At 38.5% G+C, this 21,432-nt stretch overlaps 1 protein-coding gene across 2 annotated transcripts; it reads left to right on the forward strand.

Moving 5' to 3' along the window:
• Nucleotides 1–259: 259 nt before the first annotated feature.
• On the forward strand, nucleotides 260–19,545 carry LOC137278396 (ubiquitin-associated protein 1-like). Of its 2 annotated transcripts, none has more exons than XM_067810691.1 (8): nucleotides 260–371; nucleotides 4,337–4,394; nucleotides 7,089–7,162; nucleotides 8,664–8,723; nucleotides 9,550–10,554; nucleotides 11,593–11,817; nucleotides 12,787–12,888; nucleotides 13,892–19,545. In XM_067810691.1, exons 2-8 carry the CDS (start codon nucleotides 4,349–4,351, stop codon nucleotides 14,015–14,017), a joined length of 1,638 nt encoding a protein of 545 aa, XP_067666792.1. In that variant the 5' UTR covers nucleotides 260–371; nucleotides 4,337–4,348; the 3' UTR covers nucleotides 14,018–19,545. The 2 variants fall into 2 exon arrangements, with proteins under 2 accessions (XP_067666792.1, XP_067666791.1); XM_067810690.1 differs by having other exon boundaries at nucleotides 9,550–10,665; nucleotides 13,892–15,735.
• Nucleotides 19,546–21,432: the final 1,887 nt, after the last annotated feature.

Consider the following 21,432-nt stretch of genomic DNA (forward strand, 5'->3'; position numbering starts at 1 on the left):
TCCCTATACAAAAACAAGTGATTGGTTATTGTGATTTGGATTCATGTGCTCTAAAGAGCATTAAACTACATCTCGTGCATTTTGCAGTCCATTTACTCATATTTATTTTGAATGATAACGACATTGTTTCATATTAAAATAAGTGAACCCTAAATGTTAAGAAAAAAATAAATTCGCTCAGGACCAGAACATTGATTATTTTGTTAAAAGGATTCATCACAGGAATTCCAGTGTAAACACTGGTTACCTCCCTTCTGTTGTTTCCGGAAGTGACGTCAGTGGAGAAAATGGCAGAAGAATGAGTAAAAGGGAACTAGATGTCAAGATCTTGTGACGATTTCGCAATGGTTTCATTGGAGATAAACTGATGTGTGAGTTCTGCATCCGATTATTCAGAAACGCTTTAGCCTCGTTTGTAACTCTCAAAAAGGCTTTCTGATTTTGTGAAGCAATTATCTGTATCGTGCAGGGTGGGTTAGTTCTCGTCGCAAAACAGCAGTCTGGAGCGACAGCTGAGAGTTGAAACATGTGGAAAAGTGCTTAAAATGATGACAGTCTAGTGTGGACGAAATTAGAAGCATGTTTATATCTCTTTGGAATTGATGTTTGAGAGCGTTGATTGTGACATGTACTTTCACATTATGGCTTCCGGATAACCTGAAAGTTGCTTGTCGTGATGTCCGTTGTTCATTGTGTTGATGTTTATGAAACAATTGCTTTGGGAATTACACTCTACATGTATATGGCAGTTGTTTGAATAGGTGTGTATTTTACCTCCTCCTCCCATTATCACACTCACGGTATTTGAATTACCAATTACGAAAGAGTTTCCTCCGTTCCCCTAAACCTAACACAACTTAAATTTTGTGACTTTGTCAATTTTTTAGTTCTCAAGTAATTGTTGTGTTATGTTTTGTTAATAATGTTAGTGTATATTAACTTACAAATGTTATATGGAACTCTTACCCAAGTAACATAAACAATGCTTGGGCTTACTTGATTGTGCATTAAACATTTCCCAAGCGTGACTTCACGCTTTTAGGTTTAAAAGAAAAAAAGATCTCTTCACAATAGACAATGATGGACAAGACAGGTGATATACAGAATAATGATGTTGTCATTGGCAAAATGAAGAAAAAGCTCTTTTTTGGCAAGATACTATTTGATGAATGAAGAGCCTGTGTTGATCAAAACAGATTCCATATACAATATGCAACCTAGGTCCTGTGAAGCCACGTAATTGATACAGTCATTTTGCACAAAAGGTCCAAGTAGCCATCATAGTACCCCTGTCACATTTCACACAGTCCGTTTAAGCTATTTACTGTTTAACCTCATTGTGAACACCCTTAAAGAAAACAAATAACAAATTCTTTCTATTTGCACCTTTATCCTTTGTTTACGTTGATTGAGTAAGTCCACAAGCTGTTATCAAACCCATTTTGAGCTTGTTTGGGTCTGTTTATGTACCAGCAATGGAAAGGATAACATTACAACCTTTTAAATATATATGTCAGGGTACAGATTACGATCTGGTAGAATCAGAGATTCTATCAGTAGAGATTGTGATCGGAGTCTCTACCAGTAGAGATTGCAATCAGAGTCTTTATTGGTAGAATCTCCTATCCTACTAGTAGAAATTGCGATCAGAGTCTCTTCTGGCAGAGACTCTGATTATATGAAATAACCTATACAATCACAATCCCTACCAGTAGAGGTGCAGATCTGTCAGGGTAGATACCGCAATTCTACACTTATGCAAGCCAGTGAATATTTAGAAAAACAAAATTTATTTTCATATATGTAAACATAATGTAAACATAAAACAATATGTCACACCTTCCTTACATGCTGGTGCTGGTTGTAGGAAAAATCAGTTTTTTAGGTTGTTGCTAGATCTTTTAGTTGCCTGGAAAAGCTTAGTGATTTACTTATTTTCCTATTGTCTACAGTCAGATGTTAAATGCATGCTGTCTTTTATCCGCTTCCCCCAACACCATTCCTCCCAGAACGGCCACATGCCACCTTCACCTCATAACAACAAACCATCCGGGATTATCTGTCGGCACATCAAACTAATCGGACAAGTGGGACTAACCCCTTGGTTCTTCCTTTACTGTCATGGATTAATTGGCCTTTAGGACTGTTCCATTATAATATAATATATATTATAAGTCTTTTATTGTTTTAACTAAATGTAGATATTCTGGGGCGTAGGTATGTCAGATGTCAGAGGTGTTACACTGTAAATCTGTAAAACAGTATATACCTGAGTAAAATGCACATTATTGTTCAGCAAGTGAAGTGTCTTTGTTGTCCCACAGATAAATCAGTGTTTCTACCAGCTGAATTGGAATTTGACAATTCAGTGGAGACTATGATTGCAATTTGTACTAGTAGAATCAGGGATTCTACCAGTAGAGACTCTGACTGCAATCTCTACTAGTAGGATCAGAGATTCTACCAGTAGAGACTCTGACTGCAATCTCTAGTAGGATCAGAGATTCGACCAGCAGAGACTATGACTGCAATCTCTACTAGTAGGATCAGAGATTCTACCAGTAGAGACTCTGACTGCAATCTCTACTAGTAGGATCAGAGATTCGACCAGTAGAGACTCTGACTGCAATCTCTAGTAGGATCAGAGATTCGACCAGCAGAGACTATGACTGCAATCTCTACTAGTAGGATCAGAGATTCTACCAGTAGAGACTCTGACTGCAATCTCTACTAGTAGGATCAGAGATTCGACCAGCAGAGACTCTGACTGCAATCTCTACTAGTAGGATCAGAGATTCTACCAGTAGAGACTCTGACTGCAATCTCTACTAGTAGGATCAGAGATTCTACCAGTAGAGACTCTGACTGCAATCTCTACTAGTAGGATCAGAGATTCGACCAGTAGAGACTCTGACTGCAATCTCTAGTAGGATCAGAGATTCGACCAGCAGAGACTATGACTGCAATCTCTACTAGTAGGATCAGAGATTCTACCAGTAGAGACTCTGACTGCAATCTCTACTAGTAGGATCAGAGATTCGACCAGCAGAGACTCTGACTGCAATCTCTACTAGTAGGATCAGAGATTCTACCAGTAGAGACTCTGACTGCAATCTCTACTAGTAGGATCAGAGATTCGACCAGTAGAGACTCTGACTGCAATCTCTACTAGTAGGATCAGAGATTCGACCAGTAGAGACTCTGACTGCAATCTCTTCTAGTAGGATCAGAGATTCTACCAGTAGAGACTCTGACTGCAATCTCTACTAGTAGGATCAGAGATTCGACCAGTAGAGACTCTGACTGCAATCTCTACTAGTAGGATCAGAGACTCAACCAGCAGAAACTCTGATCGCAGTTTCTACTGGTAGAGGCTCTGATCGCAATTTCTGCTGGTAGAATCTCTGATTCTACCAAATTGCAGTCTCTACCTTGACATATACGTTCACTTAGTATGAGTTCATTTAATTTTAGAAGATTATCATGCAGAGTTAAGAATTCAGGAAACCCCCTCACCGTACTGATTACTGTTATAACACCACAGCGCTAGTTATGATGTAGAAAATTTTACAGATATGATTAACCCAAACTACCAACCAACAATTTTAATTTTTTTTGGTAGAAATATGGCTATTTCAACCAGTGGGTGGTTATGACAACTTGATAGCTTAATTGACAAATCAGGATCAAGTAATTTCCTAAACCATGTCAAAATAGTATAGTATAAATTAACTTTATGAATATTCTAATATATGTTGAAACAACTTATGTGTTGTTTCAGAAACACCACTTTTTGGGATATGTTTAAACCTTTTCTGTCCTCATACGTAGCGTCTGATGATAGTGATCATGAGTGAGTTCAGTTTTACGCCACACTCAGCAGTATTCCAGCTACATGGCGGCAGTCTGTAAATAATCAAGTCTGGACCTGGCAATCCAGTGATCAAGAGCATGAGCATCAATCTGTGCAGTTAGGAACCAATGACGTGTCAAGCAAGCCAGCAGGCCTGACGACCCACTATATACCAAATGGTTATATCACTTCCTTGTAAATTTCATTGTGTAACTTTGTAGATGTGGGTGACATTGTCTTTTTCCTTTAGAATTCCCATCACAGCAATTTTCCACTGATTTTTATTTCAAGTTGATCATTTGTGTGAATCAGCTAAATATATCCCCCTGAACTCATTCAGTGACACAATATGAAGGTTTCAGCTGAAAATAGATTTTCCTAAAATGGTTTTGTTTCTGGGTTATTGTATTAATAAAATACATGTATTAATAAAATCATGTCTTGCTATGTTCTTAAATGTCTTGTGTGTTCAATCTCTTGTAGGTCACAAAGGAAATGGCTTACCCATACAGCAGAAGTCATTCTAGAAGTTCAAGCACAGGTATGTACTTACTACATCAGTGTATGAAACTAAAATCTCTGAAGCCCACAGGGCTGATAACTGAAAAAATGTCACTGGCCCTGTTAACATGAAAGCATGTGGATGTTATGGTTTAATTGATCATGGTCTAACCAGACATCGTCTGCCTACCACGGCTATAAATTGTTTGGAAATGTTTCCTGTAGCCAATGACATAGTCAAATATACCCTTCAAAAACTAGGGGATCTTTATTTTGTTTATTTACAGTTAAAAATATTTGGGAGATTTATAGGAGTCCGTCAATGTTGGTTTGATATTATTGAATGTTTTGAGAGTGCATCACCATTTACACTTAAAACCATAGTTATTTGGAATGTAGTCGCTTTTGCAAGATGAATGGTATGTAATTCGCATGTATACGATTTTCATTTTAAAACAAATGACTAGAAACAAACACTTACAAATGTGTGGTGCAAGATGAGTGTCAAAATTAATGTTCAAAGTGATTTCTCGACCTTCTTGAAAAAACGTCAAAATCAAGAATGGGGCTCCATGCACTTGTATCAGGCTACTGTGTTGTGTACGTGCATATCATGCATTGTGTTTTGGGTGGTAATAGAGGGAATTGGTGGTGCGTTCATGAGATTTCTGTCCTTGAAATGTTTAACGTTGTTAACATTAACACTTCCTATCCAAATTGAAAGTTCATTATCCCTTATTTTTTTAAGAATATATATGCCCTTGGAAAATGTATTGGCCCATAGGGCAGGCTATGAAATAAAGTTGTAACATAAGCCTGCCATGTAACTAGCAAGCAGCAGGCCACCAGGTTGATGCTATTTTGTACACTGCTACGCATATTTCATTTTCATCTTTTATTAACAGTGTGATTAAGAATGTGATAAGTACATTGTAAAGTGCATTGACCATGCGAGGTAAAATATTGACCGTTGTAGATACAGTCTTTCAATCCTATTGCTTTGTAATGCCATTGTTGGTGGTGATGTTTGTATTGAATATTGATAACTGCGTGTGGTGTTTAACAGCAACATGACAGAGAAAGCTAGACTATGCTAATCCCAGTTGTCTTCAACGGAATGGTGTCTGACAGACACTGTTAATATGGTAGGGACATAAGTGCAGTTTTTTTCGGAATTGGTCATGGGGCATCAGACAGACCATTTAGGTGTGCCATTGTGAATATGTGTGAAATTGAGAGTACACCAATAAACAGTCGGTTCGGGTGCAAAAAAAGATTCTGAATCATTTCAACTGGTTAAATTTATCGCATTGTCCATTAAATAAATCAAAGTGTCAGGGCACATTGAAAACATTTTGTCCCTGCCATCTCATTATTTACATTGCCATGGAATGCAGTAAAGGCACTATTTCGATTCATCATGGTTATTTTGGCAATGCACTAATGGTGTGACGATTCATTGAAATGAAGATGTTATTATCTCTGTTGCACATTTTCTTAAAAATGTGTTTATTTTTAGAGGTAAAACGTGATACGTATGAAAATTTGGAAAAAAACATGTAACTGTACTATGGATCATTTGGCCTAAAATGCTGAATAAACTGTCTGTCTGTCTGTCTGTCTGTCTGTCTGATGCATTGATTCATGGGTCACTGATATAGTGAATCAATACAAAGTTTTACATTGTCATTATCTTGATACAGTGCACCAAATGGGCCATGATACATCAACGTTTTACTTTGGATATTGCCGAATCATGATATATGTCAAGATATACCATTACTGAAATCATCACAAATTTCATGCTATTATGTGAGTGCAGGGACAGCAGATATTTAAGATGTCTTCCATATATGTTGTCTTTTTATAACTGTATTATGTTTTATTTATCTTTTACTTGTTTTGGAAAAAATGCCTAATGTGACAATTTAGAGATTCTTTCATTTAAACATTTTTTTTATTTTGATCCTAAAGTGTTAGAATTAAAGGTTTTACATATCATGTCCCTTATATCAGGATTCGTATTGTATCGCAGCTGCACAATACTTTGACAGTAATTTTAGCATCATAATGTAGTGTATCACAGGTTGCAAGTCAATACCAGCACTACTATGCTCTCTCCTGTGTGTTGCCTTGTTCATGCTTTGAGGTGTAGACACCAGGAACTATGTAACTAGCCCATGGTTGATTTCACCTTGATCAAGTTATCAGGTTACGTAACTTGATTTTGACACCAAACACTTATTCTGAGAGCTCCAGATACTTTTTCAAGTAATTGGGTATTTACTCCCATGCCAGGTCATATATGAGTAAGTGCATGTTTTGAGGAGTAACTAGCATTTTGTGTACTCCCAGTCCAGTTTCAAGAATTGAGTATTTTCACCCAGAGTTTCATCCTCTATCACCTAGTGATTTTTATTGCATGAAATACACAAATACATGCCTTATCTGGAGCTCTGTGTTTTAACACTGTGGGGTGTGGGTGTGATGTATGTGTAGACAGAGTTAGTGGCAGCTACCATATGGGTACAATATGTGAAGCCCATTTTCTGGTGTTCCCCACCGTGATATTGCTGGAATATTGCTAAAAAGCGGCGTAAAACTAAACTCACTCACTCACTAGTGGCAGCTAGACATGCTAAATGCATGTTAGTGAATTGAACAGATATTCAGCCAGAATTATGTCAGATTTTCCTGTGTGACTTTTAGTCATGGTGTTTGGATGATGTTTCAGGCCTAGCGTCCAGCATTTCTTGTCTAGATGGAGTGCCTTTCAAAGTGGGTCTCAAGTTCAAACCACCACCAAGGGTAAGTTCCAGTCTTGTTTACAACCATGCCCTGAGATGTACAAGAACAAATACAAAATGCATATGAGAAAGTGGTCAAATGTAATATATTTTATTTTCTGTGACCTTGTGTGATTAGAAAACACACACAGAAATGCATAATTTATTAATGTGAAACCGGACTGTGTTTCAGCTTTGTTTAATTAAGGGTGCAGTGTACAACCAGGTTATGCTTAATGTTTTCTTGACATCATGCATCTGGTGAAAATTAATTCATCTTCCTTTTATGGAACTCTGTGGGAAGACTTAAGGACTTCCTTCACTGATTGTCCTTAATCAATGTGATGGCACACCTGTCAATAAAGTCTTCAGCATTTAAAACTGAATAAGGAAATTTTCCAACTATTAAATACCCAAGTTTTTTTGCAAGGAAACAAGCCCCTTCAGTCGTAAGAAATATTACTTACCTTAATAAACAATGTGTGAAGTTGCTTATCAAAATACAGATTGGTATTGAGTGTACTTCGTATTGTTATGGTTGGTGCTCAAACTACAGCAAGTACTTAAACATGCAACATGTCTTATTGTTCATGTTCAAGTCCTTCTGCTTTGATCTTTGTGAAACTATACTGGCCATTTCTTACAGCATAGTGACCGTTTTCTCAAGTTTCCGAGGACATTCCCCCCAGCACGGTGGTCATTTTCTCGAGGTTGTGGGAGGGGAGGTGTCTTAATTGCTAGGGTCTGTTTTGTTTGTGTCTCATGTTAACCAACCTGTATCACTTTGGGCTTTCCTCCACACATATCAGATATATCTATGTTAAGGAGCATTATAAACCTCCAGTGACACCACTGTATTGTTCTTGCAAGGCAAATGAGGTGGCATTACTTTAATATCGTACCTCTGCCGCTGGATATTTCCGTACTTTGATATTGTCCCTCCAACCCCGAAATTTGAATTGTAACTTGTTTTGTAGATTGATATGACTTTGTCTTGCCATCTCTGAATATGATAGTAAAATATGACAATATTGACAAGTTTCAACATGTAAAGTGCAGGCACCGAGTTTCGAACCCACATCCCTTTGCTTACTAGTTTGGCGGTTTTATCCATGAGGTTACATAGGATGGCTGTAAAGAATGAGATTGTTTCTCGGTATGAACCGTGTGTTCCTTGCAAGATGGGTAGGGTGGGCAGCACAGGGCACAGGTAGCTTGTGGAAGGCAAGGCATCTGCTGCTAGTCTCACCCCAGTGAACACTAAATATTGAAATCATAACTGAACTGTGTCTTCAGTTGGTTTAAAAGTAGGATAAAGCATGACCCATGGGCATAATGAAAAAGTAAGGCTGTTTTCCTTCAGGACTGTCCTCAGGCATTTCCCTCAGAAAAACAGCTTTGCTTGTTTGTAATTCCCACAGATGGTGGTTTGAACATGCTTTATCCTATACTTAAACCTATTTCACCCCTTTACAAGTAATAATGCTGCTCTATATTTCACCACAATTTCCTCCAATTTGTAGGTTTTCCTACCACCTGAGTTCAAGGATATGACCAAAGCCTCCCGAGCCGTGAATGATGAAGTAAGTGCATTACTGTGTTTTACATTTCAGACCTTTCTTTAAACAAATATATGCTGAACAAACGTTACTGCAGGAAACATGAAATTTTGTTCCATCTCGTGTGAGCATGACTTTAGAACAGGTGTTCTTTGTCCATGGACTGTCAGATTATGATAGGAATGACGACCATCATAGGCAATCTGTAGTGTCATCATCAGCTCTAAATATGAGTGAGTGAGTTTAGTTTTATTCCGCTATGTGGTGTTGGTCTGTAAATTATCGGGTCCGGACCAGACAATCCAGTGATCAACAGCACGAGCATTGATCTTCGCAATAGGGATATGATGACATGGGTCAATCAAGTCAGCAAGTCTGACCACCCGATCATGTCAGTCGCCTCTTACTTCAAGCATAGGTTGCAGGAGTCCAGTTGTAACTCCGGATTTTCCCTAAATATGATATACAATCGTTCAAACTGATTAGCTTTTTCCATTGATACTGCTTGTTGTTTCTTTTTTGTTGAACTCCTCAATCAGCAATATTCCAGCTATACAACAGTAGATAATCACATCTGGATCAGACAGTCCAGTGATCAACATTGTGAGCAACAATCACCGCTATTGGATGATGTGTCAACAAATTCTTTAACAACAAGCATAACATCACTAACAAGGGAAACGGTACCATTGTGACAATAATATAATTATGGTAAATGGGATGGTTTTTCAAGGGTGTGTTCAGTGAACTGAAGTTGTTGAATTGATTTCCAAAGGGTAAAGTACATGTGCTTCTACCTGATCATGCTCTGTCTATGCTCACTCGTACGTCTATGCTGCTACTCTTTCAGTACCTTTTTGAGACGGAGGAGGCTGTGTTGCGGTGGGCACAAGCAAGGGAAGAGGCCAAGGTAGAACAAGAGCGGCTGAAGGCAGAAAAGGTGGCGAATGCTATCCAAGAGTTATCTCAACCACATGATTCAGATGATAGTGATAGCTCAGGTGGGGAGGAAAATGGAGCAGCTGAAGTACCATTCCAGGGAAGTGCATTACTCCCCCAGCAAGCACCTGCACTTCTGCCTCAGCCAGCAATTGCTACCATGTCCAGTGATATCCTCACCCCAGTTCCCATCATGCCAGCAAAGACTGTTGAACCAGTTAAACAAGAAACCACAAAGCCTGTCGACCTTGACCTTGCTCTGTTTGAGAGGGAGGATGACCCATTTGAGAATGTTGAACGTCAGTTGATAGATGAAATGGAGGAACTCAAAACACTGCTAGGGCCTCCAAATAATCCACCGACAGACGTGTCACCTAGCAACAGTACAAATAACTGTGATACCAACATGTCAAATAACACATGCAACAGTCCTGCTTTCAATGGCGCTGTGTCAAATACAGATGTACAGAGCTCAGCAGCACAACAGACTGGCAGTGACAGGGAGAAAGTGAGTCCTGTGCCGGTGTTCATTCCTCGGAGTCAGCCCTTCGAGGAGGGTGACTATGTTGAACTGCGGCTAGACTACAACAGTCAGGGGAATAACAGTGTCTCCTACAAGGCCAGTGACAACGAAACTGTAGACAGTGTTGACAACAGCGGTCCAAGAGTGGATCCTGCTGTAAGCAATATGATATACAGACAAGTGTTACCCCCAATAGGTACCCCAATGTCAAAAATCCGACCAGTGTCGTCCCCTGGGCTAGATAGTTTATCAAAGACGTTAAGTGAAAACAGTGTCCCTGAGCCCAGTACGACATTTGCAGCAGGGACCACTTCTGCTGTAAGGAATGGCGTATTGAACAAGTACAGTCGACATCGGGAGGGGTCTCCCGTCACGTTTGCACAACAGAGCGAGGCAAGTATGAGACCAGCACGAAGTAATCCTGACTTGTCCTCGAAGCATAGCAACAACTCTTCTGTGTATCCTCTCTCTAATTCACCGCCATCAAGGCCGTCATCAGGACAGGTGGGTTGCGTGCAGCTTAGCAACATGGCTGAAATGCCTACTGATGCCCTAGCCCAGTATAAACCATGTGACCTGTGACTCACAGTGTTACCATGGTTACATTTGTGAGGTCATATTGACATTGATGGTCATGATCGTGATGGACATGATTCTTCATATCACTGACATTCAGGAGTCTATGCCTATTTAATCATTCTAGAGTAGTAACTACTGAACTAAAATATGCATGTGTGCATGTTGCGTAACCCTCCCATTTCTGTTGTCAGTCTGCTTTTTCTGAAATGTCTGAATTACCATAGTTACCGTATTTACATTTAACTAAGCATGCAAACTACTAACATGCTCTATTGTTTCTTTATGTTCACTTTGAGTTTCACTTGAGGTCGTCTTTTGTTGCTTGTTTGTTTTTCTTTCAGATGTTTGATCATTTTCATCATTATCCCAAAGCTAATTAATCAGATTTGATTGCTATTTGGATAAACATTTGCTTATTTAGGCCAGACCAATTTTATTTGTTTTACTGATCTGCCTGCTGTATTTTTTGAAGAACAAGAAAAAAAAATTCTCCTGTTCAAAAATAAAATCCTAATGTTTTTATTGGCTAAAAATGTAAACTCACAAGCAAATACTGTTTGAGTTGTGTTTTTTTGCCCTTATTCACTTCATTTCTATTTTTTTTTTCGTCTGTCTTTAGGTTGTCAGAGGACAAGAAACCTTGAAACAAGAAAAATAATTTGTCTGGCCTTATGGTCACATATTATGTAACAGATGTACTATTGATATGAATTTGTCTTGTGTTCATAAGTGGCTTGGAGTAATTACCTGACATACTCTTTGTGTCAATAAATTAAAGATAATTTTATGAACAGATTTCTAAGCATGGTAGGTTGTTGCATCAGACCAATTCATGTGTGATTTTGGTTTCAGACTTGGAACCCCTACAAGCCCCTACCCCCAACACCTGATGTCATGTCCTCCTCTGTGCAGTCCTCATCCTCCAGCAGCTCGGATCTCACCAGTCCCTCCGAGTTCGATCCTTACACGTCCCTCTCCAGTGAAGCACAGAAGTTTGCTTCCAACCTCATCTCCATGGGCTTCTCCCGACCACAGGTGGCCCGGGCTGTACATAGCAGGGGAACAGATGAAAAACAGGTGATGAAGAAATGCAGCAGCATGCAGACTTCCTGTACACTCTAATATAGAGAATGAGCTCATATAAAGTACTCATTGCAGAGGGATGTACAATATTATTCATTGTACCCTTAACACATCTATGACTGTAAGAGTTTGGTTTCTTCGTTTAGTTGCTTCATTTCATCCACATGATCAATGATTCATTTCAGGCTCTAAAGAAATGTTCAAACTGTGCCTTCATCTTGTCCACAAAGACCTTTTAGACTAATGACTGGAGGTCTGTGAATCAAGTTAAAATTTCGATACAGTAAACTAGGGTTGAAAACTCAAAATGACTATTGATAATCATAGTTCATTATACACATTACATCTATAACACACAGCGTGTAGAAGGGGGCATGACACAGTTTGTTTTATCTGTCAGTACTTTTTAAGGATGTCTGTTATGAACATCATCTGCTGTATTGAGTCTCATGTAATCTGTCACTGATGTTTAAAGGCGATAGCAGGACTCCAGATAAATGCAATATTGGCATGTGTATGGAGTGAAAAATATACACGATACATTAGGAAAAAATTGGAAAAATAACCATAGCAGGTATGCACCACAGCAATGATGTACAGTTTTATAATCATTTAGACGTTTTTATCTGAAGAAGTAATGTTTTATTGTTTTTTGACTTGTTTACGCTAGAGTAGCAATGTTGTGCATATATGTAATGTTCTTTACATTTTTTCCAGTGCTCTTATTTTGAAATAACAAGGAGTACATACTCCAGATTTTAAAAAATTATCTGGAGCCTTGCAACTTACTCCTTAAGATTATTACCGTGATTGTTGGGAACTGATATGGGACACGACCAGGATCTATTATGGATTAAACTTCTTTTGAATTCATCAAGCACAATGCCGCTAATAGACATGATATGGGACAGTTAAGCTCATCTGGGCATGGTAGACATATTGTAGCTGCGATCTTGTTTTCAGGTGGTGGAGTACTTGTGTCACGTTAACAATCTGGTAGAAAAAGGATTCAACCCAATCCGTGCTGAGGTGGCACTGAATCTGTTTGACAACAATTTCCCGAAGGTACGGTTGCCTCCATCACCTCCATCATATATTGAACTTGAATGTTTTACTTGTCAGTGTATATTCTCCAACCATGACCAGAGTTGGTCAGTGGTCTCCGGTTTATTTACGACCTCAGACAACCTCTTCAGCAACATTTGCTGAATTTGTCATGTGTTCATAAATGGCTTGGAGTAATTACCTGACATACTCTTTGTGTCAACGTCTTGAACCTTGTTTTCCTTTCTCCATATCTAACTTTAATAAAAAAAACACTTTGAATGAAGCAAGTCTACAATGCCCTCAGTCCTAAATAGCCCAATTCACTGGGGCCCCTTTCCAATTTAAATGAAGTCCTTTGTTCTTTTAAGTTTATAGATTTTCTCAGAGTAAGCATAGTTTGCATTTAGAGACCCTCATTTAGTTGAAGGCTACACTGATTGTAAGGCATGTAGTTCATAATGGTGTTCAAACTCATTCCACTCAAGCTCAGAAATGAATAGTTCATTTCTACTTCATTGTGTAAGGGGTTCTTATTGAATCCTGTTGCTTGAAAACAAGAATGGAAAAATGTTTTGATAGAAAGTTCACAGTTATTATGTTTATGTGTTTTGATTTTGTTTTTCATTGTTCATCTTTGTTGTAACCTGTGAAGATAGGGTTAGAATTGGTTCTCAGCAACTTTTGCTTGTTATAAGGTGCAACAGAAGGGATCAGGTGGTCAGACTCGCTGACTTGGTTGACACATGTCAACGTACCCCAGTTGCATAGATAGATGATCATGCTGTTGATTGTTGGATTGTCTGGTTCAGACTCAACGGAACACTGCCATATAGCTAGAATATTGCTGAGTGAGGCATAGAGCTCACTCAGCTCACTCTTTGTTTCTAGGAGGAAGTGTAGAGATGTCTTTACTCCAAAAACGGTACAACTGGCAAGTTCCTGGAATGTGAAAGTTACTTTATTTTTATTGTCTGAAAGGACTGAATATCTGTCTTGACCTAGCACATTGTTCATATTTCAGGCTGTGAAGTACCTCGAGATGTTTGTGCAGTTCCAGGAATTAGGATTTGGTGAGGACAAGATTCGAGAAGCCCTTGTCAAGGAGAATATGGATCGTGACAAAGCTTTGGACTTTCTCACTGCATGACACAAGCCACGAGATAGAGCTGATACATCATTGTGATCACCTCTGTATTGTTAAGTCTGTTACATCACAGTGTTTTAACCAAGTTGGGTACATGGACAACTGCAAGACAACCCACTATGTCATCTGGATTAATTGCTAAGTTTTACAATTTGTTCTTCTGTTAAATGTGTTTTATAAACAGAAAAAATACTCTGATGTGACAATTCACTGTTACTGAAACAAAGTAGCAAAAACATATTTTTTCTGATGAGTGTTGACTGGCTGGCTTGATGCACAGAAATACTGAAACCTTCTCCAGAACAAAATTGTGAGGCAGTGATATGCTCTGTTGTATTAAAATGCTGTGTGATAGTTCTACTGCACTGAGATTTGTTTCTAGTAGGTGATCTCCTGTTTGTAGACTGCATGACTGGTTGATTAGTCAGCATTAAACAGCATTGCATTCTAGTCTACACTAAGGTAACGTACACAGACTCTAGGCAGTCATGGTAGTAATTTGTGTGGGTGAGTGGGCTGGTACTGGGCAGACCAAAACCAGCATCAATTACTCTTCACAAGGACAAGGGTGTGTGAAACCTTTCTGATTAGCCTTTGTTGTTAAAGATACATTGTCATGCTTTTTCGACAATATGTTAGTCTACAATATATATTTTGGGGTATATACACTCACTTTAGCTTCCTGTTGATGCAGTAAAAGACTTGTTACCCCTTTAGACTTGCCTGGAATCGTTAATTGAAACTTTGAGGCGAACAGTCTCCAAACTGGTAACACTTGCCATATATGTATAACTGTAACATGCCTCAATCAGAAGTTGCGTTATAGGATATCTGTAAAGAGCATTCCAAGGGGCATAACTGTTGGGCTTGCTTGAAATGTAGTTTGGTTGGCTGATGACGCGAGACTCGATTTCATGCAGTGTTGCATTGATTCATTCTAGCATTTTAATTTCATGTTATACCAATGCATAGTTTTGTTTTTTTTAATAAATCAGTGGTAGCTTCACAGTCCATTTGGCTCAAAAGTGAATCAACTCTGTGGGTAACTGTGTCAATATTTTAATGATAGTTTGTTAAACAACTGCTTTTATTTTTAGGACATGATTCTGAAAAAACTCATAATGTTGGTCTGATGTTTTGCTTATGATCAGCATTTCATTGAGTATTTTATGTTGATTAGTTTTTGAGGTAGATTTCCGATTCATCTGTCAGCTTTTGAGCCAGATGGACTGTAGTATTAATGAGAGAAATGCAATATTGATTTTTTTGGGAGAAGTGGCATGATAGTGTGCCTTAACTGTCATTCTGCTCTGTCATTTGGCCTTTGTGTTGCTCACTAGCTCTTGTCATGAGCTATGAAATATAGATATTCTGTTTCTGGGACAAGGGACAACACTAGTCCTATCACAAAACCACGACATCACATTCAACAGGCTAAGTATGTATGGAAGTGAATACCAGTAGATGACATAATGAGCAGATTGTTCACGGGGTAGACAAATGGTTTACTTTTGTTATAGGGTAGAACACAAAACTGTGATATTTGTGAGGAAGCACACCAGGCATGAAAACACACTCATTCATAGAAAGGGTAGCAGTACAAATTTCCCGTATCTTTTGCAGTAAAGAGTTCCTGGTGTTAACATAGTTGACATGTACATTGTCATTGTAATGCAGGGATTCTGAATAAACACACAGTATGTGTCAGAAATGCCCCCTCAGCAAGGAGACAATGCCTTTATGTTCCTGTAAGTTTATGGTTGAAGAGGGTATAAACTCTTTGGCACTAAAAAGTGCCTGATTATGTTTAGTTTATAAACAGAATAGTTGCAGATCAGTGATATTTTCCTATATCAGTTTTGATATCAGTTATCCATGTTATGAGAATAACATATTTTTATTAATATTGAGCCTGATTTTAGAAATAAGAAAACCCCATGTACCCAGTCTTAAGAATTCCTGACTTGCTTCAGGATAGTGCTGATAAAATTAAACTAAAGAGCATGTGTGCGATAATCAATAGCATGTGTTGGTGCACCAGTGGACTGCATAGCGTTGTGACTTTGTAGGGCACTCCAACAGTATTGCTTACTGCAGGGCTTGACAAGGTGCCTGTGTTGTTGCTTAATGTTGTCGTTTATCATTTGCTCACAGTCAGATGAGGATAAATCAAAGCCAATTTTGTTTCCATATGTGCAATATGAATCAAGATCTTATATAAATTCTACTGTCTTTCTTTGTTCATGATGTTTGTAACACATTTTTGTACTTTGCTATAGAAAACAATTACTATTTAATTATTGGAACTACATTGAATCACTTGATCACAACATTTTGGGCCAGTCTGTTCTCTTCCTATATTGCAATAGGCTTGCTATTAATTATGCAGAAAAAATGGCAAGAAAATCGTTACTGGAATAAAAATGATTTTGGTTAAGTTGTGAGGTGTTTTAGCCCATCCGTGTGGTGTTTGTTGAAATGCTTTTAGATTCTGGAAAAGATTAATATGAAATATGAGATATATGTGTATATACAGTTTGCATTGGCAAACTGACATAACGCGTTGGAGCCATTAACCAGTAACGAAAGTCTATGATCAGTATGTTATCTTACTTTGCACAAGTGATATTTATGACTGAGATTAGCTGAGATGCCGCTTCTGTGTGTGTTCATGGATGTTTCAGGGCAGTGTGATAGTGGTTAAAGTAGTCACTTGTAACACTGAAGACCCAGGATCGATTCCCCACATGGGTAAAATGTGTAAAACCCATTTCTGAAGTCCGCTGTGATATTGCTGGAATACTGCTGGAATATTGCTAAAAGAAGCCTAAAACTGGACTCTCTCATTGATGTATCTACAACCGGTCAGAAGCTTCAGTCCCAAGTGTGTCACTAGTGCCAGAAGGAAATTTTTGCAAATTTTGTGTGTAATAGGAGTGTTTAGTTTGAAGGAGACGGCTGTGTACCTGTTGCCTTTTCATGTCATAATTGGCTGGTTAGATTGTGACGGCAAAACTTGTGGGACATGTCCAACATTCATCAGGAGACCTGACTGAAATGAGGATTGTTTTGACACTGGGGGGTTGTGTGTCCTCTAATCCTGATGTGTACAGAAATATGTTTTGAAGTGTGTTTTGAATGCTCTCTTAGACTGTTTGATCCCTTGTAGTGGAAAAAAATCAACTCAAGAAAAAACTAAAATAAGTTCCAAATTAAACCAAAATCCGGGCAAAATTCTCATGTTCGATAATCAATAGGTGCCTTTGTACACCTGTAGAGTTTTCTAGCTCTAACTCATGCATGGCAATATTTCTAACAGTCCTATTCCATGGCTATAATTTGAGTCAGTCAAAAGAAAAATACAACAAATAAAGAGGCAATTACTTCTGGTGGTTTCTAGTGGTAAGAATAGGAAATATATATGTAATAAGATGTATACTACACGTGTTAGTTTTATAAAACAGAGATATATATATTAATTTTTGATTTTGGACAAGTAGTTAAACTTGATGACAGTGTTAAACTGATGTCATACAAGAAGAAAAATGTAGATGTAAAAGTAATATGTCAGGGAAGTTGCCAAAAATGGTATGTGTGGATGCGCGACTGATTAATGTTCCTACTTGTTAATGTTTAGCCAAGATTCTAAAGGTCACATGCCAGCATGGCAAAGCTGATATGAACTTTGTTATTTACTCAATGTTGCTGGTGACATGAAAGGAATGTAAACACGTGAGGCAATACTCAAGTTCCAGCCGGGATGGAGCTTGCAGGAGACATTTTCCTGTGCTGAATTCACTTCAGTGACGTAGTAACTTAATTGATAGGATCATAGCCTACAAATTTCTCTCTGTTTAAAGTTTCAGAAGAACTGAACTGCACACTGTAAAATATTTTCAGTATATATTTGCCACCATGAGCTCTGTGTCACTATGGGCCTGGCTGACATGGTTGACACAAATCATTGTCTCCAAATTGTGTAGAGCAATGCTCTTGGTGTTGATACTGGATTGTCAGGTCCGGACTCCTTTATTTACAGACCAATGCCATATGGCTGGAATATTGCTGAGTTTGACGTTGGACAACAAACCAACCAACCAATCTGTATCACTAAGATTCAGTGCATCGTTACTTTGGGTACAAGTTTAGATTTCTTTGATTCTGAGCCTCACTTTCTTTGCACCTGTGTTTGTGTTTAATGTGTTACCTGCATGACTTGATTATTACATCATAAAATAAACATTAAATATTATTAAGTGTAAAACACCTATCAGTTCATGCTATAAAATCATTTCTTCTCATTAATTTATTGAAAAAGCACATTTTGTTTTATCCTATGTTATCAGTTATTATTTTGATAAGCACTGGTAAATTAACATGATCTCATCATAACAGACACTAATGCACTTTTCAGTGTAATACATTGTATTTTCTTATGGGTTTATGTTAAAAACACACTTGTATCATGCCCTGTTTTGGAGAATGGCCAACTGCAACCTATACCATTCAAAACAAGTAGGGGATCTTGGATTTACATGATTGATAAAATGCAAATGATAAGCCAAAGAAGAAACTGAGAAATTAAGGGAAAATGTGTCAATTTATGCCATTCCTTTGGAAATGTTTAGCCTGTATGGAAATGTATTACTTTTTCCCATAAAGCATTGGCATTGGCTAGTGGTAAGCTCGCAAAATGGAATATCCCCAACTAACTGCAGCTACACTTAAAGCCAAAGGGCTGAAACATTCATCAACATGTATTGAAATATGTTAATTTAACATCAGATTTGTGTTGTAAGATTAATACAGTCTAGTTTCAGTATGTTGTAAGTATTTCCCAGGTGCTAATAGTTTGCTGCTAAAGTGTCTTGTGTTGCCTCCCACAGAAATCTGCTAAGTAACTTCTGATTCCATCATATAACTTTTCCTTCAGTTGAAGTTTTGTCGTTCACATTCAGTGTGGACTGTTTAGGTTATGGCATTAGGTGCTGTGGTTTATCAATGATGAACAATAAACTCGATCAGTATCAAGACGGTGAATCACTGTCCAGGCTTGCATCCTTTAGATGGGACAGCATCTGTGGGTGCAAACCTTTCATTGATCCTTGTTTGTAAACAATTTCCAAGACATTTAGGGATGTTTTCACCTCGATTTAATTGAAAAGCTGTTCGAAGTTGGGACAAACCTAACTTATAGAGATTTTGTACATTGACATGTCTGCGCCATCTTTTATACACAGAATATGTAGTCAGTTTTACAGTGAATATTGTTAATGATATTTTGTTTTTCAATATGGTTGTGCTTTCATGACGTGTTTTGTACTGAGATGAATGTATATACATCAGTTGTTTCTGTGTGGACCTCTGTTCTAGACAACCATCCTGATTGTATATATTGGTGGATTGCGTGTGTATATTCTGTGTCACCAGACTCGCTGTAGAGGACCTGTCATGTACATTTATCATTGTAAATTGAAAGGTGTTTAAAATTTCAGCTGATGTACAGAATGTATATTAAATGATGATCTTTATGAGTTGTGTCAGCTTGGTCAATTTGTAGTGCCATTGTGACGACCCAGGGTTCAGGATTAATTAGAAGTCTGGTAACGAATTTAACAGAGCTACGATATCCATGGGTTCCACATCTTGAGCAGAACTTCCAACTTATTGTATTATTGGGAACAAATTTTATGTACTTGTCCACTGAAGATGAAAAACAAAATTTTGTTCATAACTTTTCTCTTTCTCATCATGTCCTAATTGCATAGGTCGGTGCTCTGGCTTTTGGTCACAGGATTTGTCTGGTCTAGTGAGTGAGTGAGTTTAGTTTTACGCCGCACTCAGCAATATTACAGCTATATGGCGGCGGTCTGTAAATAATCGAGTCTGGACCAGACAATCCAGTGATCAACAACATGAGCATCGATCCGCGCAATTGGGAACCGATGACACGCGTCAACCAAGTCAGCGAGCCTGACCACCCGATCCCGTTAGTCGCCTCTTACGACAAGCTGAGTCGTCTTTTATGGCAAGCATGGGTTGCTGAAGGCCTATTCTACCCCGGGACCTTCACGGGTCTTGTCTGGTCTAGACTCAAGTTATTTACAGACTGCCACCATATAGCTGAAATTCTTCTGAGTGTGGCATAAAACCAAACTCACTCGCTCACTTTAGTGTCTCAAATCATTACAGATGAACTACATGTATAGTCATATGAAATTTTTATTTTTTATTATTATTTGTCTTGAGAAATATACATTATATATTTGGTAAGTGAAACTCTGCAAGTAATTCATGCTGCGTATTGACATCCACTTAAATATTAAATATGCCTCATATTATGTTTTTCTTCTCTAGTAGAATCAGGAACATCCTTTGGGTTCCAGAATATTCACATCAGTGACTCATGACATACTTAGTCTGTAAATAATTGAGTCTGGACCAAAGAATCCAGTGATCAATAGCACGAGCATTGATATATACGATGGGCATGTGATGACATGTCAGCGCCTGAACACCCTATCTCATTAGCCACCTCTTACAAGAAGCATGGGTTACTGAGGATCAGTTCTAGTACTGATCTTCACAGGACCGTTTACACAATTGTAAACCAAAAGTCAGTGTGTTCTGTAATCTGATTGGTTGAAAAACACGATCAAATAGGATTTGATTCCCAGAAACTGCAGGCCTGTTCGCTACATATTAATAGGTAGAAACAGCTGACGCAGTCGGTTCCAAATGTGTTCCCATGCTTCAAATACTCCGTAACACCCTGAAATTGGCCACCGCATGATGTTTATCTCCTAAATATACTAGTATTTCCTTTTATTACCATATGTGACTTCAAGTAACTGGTAGTAAGGGCGCCAAACTCACAGCTTGAGGTTACCAGTTACCAGTGCCAGCTGCTGGATGTGTTGGGGTTGTACATACATTCTGATGGCTACCACGCAACTGTCATCTATCTTGGTAACATTCTGTGACAGAGTGAATACCTTGAGTACCCCAAGGGTCAATAAAAGTTGTCTCTGCTACAGGACAATACATCCTTTTGGGGGCATGGTGGATGAGCTGTCTGAGGCACCAGGGCAGTGATCCAGCGAGCTTTAGGTTCCAGGATTGAGCCCTCCAGGGTGGGTGTAAAAGCCTTGGAGTCAACTTTAGGTGCAGACTCTTACAGTACTGTCAAAACCCCTAGTACACAGTATACAACCCGGTGCATTTAAAAGAACCCATGAATCGGTTATGTCAAACACGTAGTTGAGGGTACAGCCTCGTGCAGTAAACATGGACAAAGTATGTGCCCCAGTCCACCCAGATATGAATGGGTTCCTTCGTAAGGAAGGGAAACTCAGTGTGCCGAGTGTCTGCAAGTTGTATGGTCCCCAGGGAGTTGAAACTGATATATAACAACGTTG

This window comes from Haliotis asinina, chromosome 3 (genome assembly GCF_037392515.1).
Source record: "Haliotis asinina isolate JCU_RB_2024 chromosome 3, JCU_Hal_asi_v2, whole genome shotgun sequence".
Taxonomy (NCBI): domain Eukaryota; kingdom Metazoa; phylum Mollusca; class Gastropoda; order Lepetellida; family Haliotidae; genus Haliotis; species Haliotis asinina.

What these genes read in the sequence shown, in the direction of transcription:
- LOC137278396 (XM_067810690.1), top strand. Translation starts at nt 4,349, where the DNA reads ATGGCTTACCCATACAGCAGAAGTCATTCTAGAAGTTCAAGCACAG. An exon ending in CAAGGCCGTCATCAGGACAG is followed by an intron (nt 10,666 to 11,592) that starts GTGGGTTGCGTG and finishes TTTTGGTTTCAG; the next exon opens with ACTTGGAACCCCTACAAGCC. An exon ending in GGGGAACAGATGAAAAACAG is followed by an intron (nt 11,818 to 12,786) that starts GTGATGAAGAAA and finishes TCTTGTTTTCAG; the next exon opens with GTGGTGGAGTACTTGTGTCA.